Below are 4981 nucleotides of genomic sequence, written 5' to 3' on the forward strand. Positions count from 1 at the left end.
CAAGAAACTTGTAATTTATTTATTTAATTGTTGTTGTTGTTGTTATGTGCCGTCGAGTCGGCCCCGATTCATAGCGACCCCTCCTTGGGTTTGGGTTTCCGAGGCAGTATCACTACGGAAAATTAGGAAAGGAAAATAGTCAGTAAATATTTTTAATTGCTTAGGAAAAGAGATGAGGATAGGAAACTCACAGGAAAACCAAACCATCCTCTCTCTAATCTTATGACAGGACCACTTGGCAGCCATAGATACCTCCTAAGTTCCGGACACTTCTTCAGATACTGAGAATAAAGAGATGGATAAAATAGGATACTTGCCCTTGGAAAACTAAAAGTATAATGGAGAAGACAAGGTTTCTAAAAAAAATATAATTCAGTGTGGTAAAATGTGATAAATGTTATCACAAAAGTGTGGACAGAGGACTATGGGACAGAGGCAGAATGACTAACCTGCCCTCCTATTACCTAGAAAAGTAACTGTAAAGTTTCCTGATTTAATCTATTTAATAACCTTTGACTAGTAGGGTTAAGGAAGCTCTGGTAGCATAGTGGCTAAGGCACTAGACTGCTAACCAGAAGGCTGGCGGTTCACCCACCAGCCACTCCTCGGAAGGAAGATGGGGCAATCTACTTCTGTAGTGATACTGCCTCAGAAACCCAAGGAGGGGTCGCTATGAGTAGGGTCCGACTCGACGGCACATAACAACAACAACAAGTAGGGTTAAGGTTCCAAGATGCCATTTTTTAAAAGACTCTGAGTACCAAATATGAAAACTAAGAACCTCAGAACACTTTCTCAATACATAAGGGTTGAGGGAAAGAGGGTTCAACTCTGAAAATGTTTTTCAAATTGTGCTTCCTCAAAACCATTGTATTGGCTTCTCAGAGGTCTCAAGGTCCACCAAAGGGATGAGAGTGGCATGTATACTCCAGGCCAGAGCAGTCTTAATGGATATCTTCACTCCTCCCAAATCTCCACCAGCCTTTCCTCATCCATCCCAAATAAATATTTAATCTAAGTAAAAATGTGTGCTCACTATGCAAACAGATTTAAGGTAGATTCCCTAGTATTAACTGACTGGTTATTATCTATGGCTATGAGCTATGACTGTGAAACTAGGCACATTTAAAGTTTTTTATTCATAGGGTAGCAATAATGGTCCTCTTAAGATGCTACCTGGGAGTTCACATCACTACTTTATATTGTGGAAAAATGTCAATGTTTTGGTTCTCTAGTGTCACTCTAATAGAAAATACCACAAGTGGGTGGTTTGAACAAACAGGGGTTTATTCTCTTACAGTTCAGACTAAAAGTCTGAGTTCAAAGTGCCAGCCCTAAAGGCTAGGTAAAAGACTTTTGACCTTGGGCTTTAGCTCTGCTTCTCATTCCTGGCTCACTGAAGCTGGAGGCTTCTCTGAACTCAGGCAGCTACTGGCTGCTGAGGCTGCTAAACCTGAGGTCAACAAGCAAAAAGGCAAAGTCCCAAGATTATCAAACAACATGGCAGACCATTAGTTCAAGTCCCAAGATTAGCAGGGCATGGCAATCTGCTGAATGAAGACTCAGCTACATGCAGAGTCCAAGCATGCCAAAAAGCTACAGAGACCTTTCTCAAAACTTCTCCTTATATACTAGAAGCAGGCCATATCCCTAAGGCAGCTACTCAGCTACTCCAGTAGACTCCACCATAGAGCTGATTACCAATGTCACCATGGGGAATAACTACAGCCAGCTGTCCAGCCACTCAAAACCAGGCCTAGCCAAGTTGACACAAAACCTTAACTACCACAGTCAGCAAACTCTTTTCTATAAAAGTAAAGCACACATTTTTGGTATGATTTCCTTTTAATTCTACGAAGACAGATATTTCCCTTCAATAAATTTAGGTGAACCCAGTTTTCCACCTGCAAATTAGAGCACATTTATTTCATGTTAATAAGTAAGTAATCAAAGTTCAGGTATCTCAAAAAGAATCAGAGATTCCTTTTTCTTGTTTTTTTTCTGTAAAATCACAAGCTTAGGAAAATGTGTCATATAACTCATTGAAGCAGCACAAGATCCATTCTCCGACTTACAAGCAGTGCTGAAAGAAAAAGATTATCCAAGAAATTACATACATAGCACACAAAATTTAAGAGCTTGTTAAACAACACAAAATTACTTCATTTGCAGCTAGAGTAAACAATGAAAATTGAAGTCTTTAAAAGAGAAAAAAATAGCATTTTGAATAAAACAGATAACAAAAATCTATTACTATAGATTGTTTGAGACACAAAATCCTACTCTGCCAACTACTTATGTGGGGGAAGATTACTATGTGGCAGTGGTTCAAATACTTACTAATTTTAAAGATTATGCACCTAAAAAATTCTTTCCTGCCATTTATTATCCTACTAGAGATACTGCTAAGTCAGTTTCATGTTAAAAAGAAAAAAAAAAATGCTTCACAAATTGAATGTTTCAACATGAAAAAAAAATACACACACACACACACACATACGTATGTATATCATGAGTTGAAGGCCAACTTGATGGCAACTAACAAAAGCAAATTACCAACAATCAGAAAAGCAATTACCTGATGATTTCTTCATGGTACAATGAACTAACAACTGGTCCACCAAACCCAGTATTTGCTTCTTTTCCTTTCTTCACTGGTGTCTGTCAAAAAAAGGAAAATTAGGAAATGACACATGGTTTGATGCACTGTGAATTTAAAGCAGTTACAAAATCTTACTTTGCTAACAAATACCGAGGATTTTAAGGAGTCCAGGTGGTGCAACAGTTAGGCACTTGGCTACTAACCAAAAGCTTGGCAGTTGGGGTGGCTATGAATTGGAATAGACTCATAAGCACCCAGCAATAATAACAACTGAGGATTTTACTCTCAACCGTTTCTCCAAAGCCCTAGAAACAATTTTAAGATGGTAAAAGAAAGCCAATGGGACTCTCAGGTCATTATGGTAGTGGAATTACCCTCTGGTAATGTAATAACTCAAGCCTAGAGTTGCAATATTCAAGGATTCTATGGGGAAGATATTGAATAACAGTTGGAAGCATCAAAAGAACATGGAAGGAATAGAGAGTGACTGTACGAAACGGAATTGGTCTATATTCAACTACCTCAGGAGGCAGGATATGATCAACAATCAATGGTACTGAAGGAATAGGTGAAAAACAAGGTTCCAGGAATTGAGAGAATATCCATTGAGATGTTTCAACAAATGGATGCACCGCTGGAGGTGCTTACTCATTTACGCCAAAAAATCTGGAAGACAATTACCTGGCCAACTGACTGGAACAGATGGAAATTTGTACCCATTCCAAAGAAAGGTGATCTAACAGAATGTGGAAATTATTGAAGAATAATATTAATATTACACACCAGTAAAATTTTCCTGAAGATAATTCAAAAACAGTGGAAGCAGTAAATTGACAAAGAACTACCAGAAGTGCAAGCTGGATTCAGAAGAGGATGTGGAATGAGGGATATCACTGCTGATGTCAGATGGATCTTGGCTCAAAGCAAAGAATACCAGAAAGATGTCTACCTGTGCTTTACTGACTATAAGAAAGCATTTGACTGTGTGGATCTAACAAATTGTGGATAACATTGCCAAGAATGGGAATTCCAGAACACTTAATTGTGCTCATGAGGAATCTGTACATAGACCAAGAGGCTGTCATTCAAACAGAACAAGGGGATACTGCATGGTTTAAAATCAGGAAGGGCATGTGTGTGGGTTGTATCCTTTCACCATACTTATTCAATCTATATGCTGAGGAAATAATCTTAACAGCTGGACTATATGAAAAACAATGAAGCATCAGGATTTGAGGATGATACATTAACAACCTGTGATATGCAGATGATACTAACTTGCTTGCTGAAAGTGAAGATTACTTGAAGCACTTATTGAAGATCAAAGACTACAGTCTGCAGTACGATTACACCTCTACATAAAGAAAACAAAAATCCTCACTACTGGACCAATAAGCAGTATCACAATAAATGGAGACAAGACTGAAGTTGTCAGAGATTTCATTTCACTTGGATCCACAATGAACACCTACAGAAGGAGCAGTCAAGAAATCAGATGTCATATTGCACTGGGCAAATCTGCTGCAAAAGACCTTTTTAAAGTGTCAAGAATCAAAGATGTCACTTTGAAGACTAAGGTGCACCTAACCCAAGCCATGGTATTTTCAATAGCTTCATATGCATGTGAAAGCTGACAATGAATAAGGAAGACTGAAGAAGAGTTGATGCTTTTGAGTTGTGGTGCTGGCAAAGAATACTGAAAATACCACGGACTACCAGAAAAATGAAGAAATCTGTCCTGGAAGAAGTGTAGCCGGGATGTTTCTTGGACTTGAGAGTGGCCAGACTTCATCTCACCTCCTTTGATTATATAGTCAGAAGAGGCTATTCCCTGGAGAAAGATGGTATCATGTGTGGTAAAGTAGAGGGTCAGCAAAAAAGGGGAAGATCCTCAACGAGATGGATTATCACAGTGGCTGCAATGATGGGCTCAAGCATAGCAAGGATTGTGAGGCTGGTGCAGGACCGGGCAGGTTTAGTTCTGTTCTACACAGGGTCACTATGAGTTGGCACCAACCCGATGGCACCTAACAACAACAAATATAGTATCATTCCAGTACTGCCTTCTGCAGTCACTTCAAAGGAATTCCCCTAGTGGACTGTGAGATGTTAGCTATATTCATTGTGGAAAATGCAGCTGTTCAGTTTGAAAAATGAAAAGGAAATATGAAGTGTAAATATCAGACATGAGTGTGATCAGAAAAATAATATCCAGAGTAACAAAATTAAAGTTCCCAAATAAGAAGTAAAGAAAACTGTGGTTAAAGTTAAAGTGCATTGGTGAGTAGTGACTGCGATCTTGAAAGCTTGCAAGCAGCCATCTAGATGCAACGATGGGTCTCTCCTCATCCAGAGCAAAGAAGAATGAAGAAAACCAAA

General features: G+C 38.9%; 1 protein-coding gene across 1 annotated transcript in view; it reads right to left on the reverse strand.

Annotated features, from left to right (window-relative positions):
- Positions 1 to 4981, reverse strand: part of ACBD6 (acyl-CoA binding domain containing 6) — a 343742-nt gene that overhangs the window by 226178 nt on the left and 112583 nt on the right. The window contains exon 4 of the mRNA XM_007937639.2: positions 2579 to 2661. Coding sequence (XP_007935830.1) covers positions 2579 to 2661 — 83 coding nt within the window. The remainder of the gene's footprint in view (positions 1 to 2578; positions 2662 to 4981) is intronic.

Source organism: Orycteropus afer, unplaced genomic scaffold (genome assembly GCF_000298275.1).
Source record: "Orycteropus afer afer isolate SDZICR_OR568_19922 unplaced genomic scaffold, OryAfe1.0 scaffold00043, whole genome shotgun sequence".
In the NCBI taxonomy this organism is placed as follows: domain Eukaryota; kingdom Metazoa; phylum Chordata; class Mammalia; order Tubulidentata; family Orycteropodidae; genus Orycteropus; species Orycteropus afer.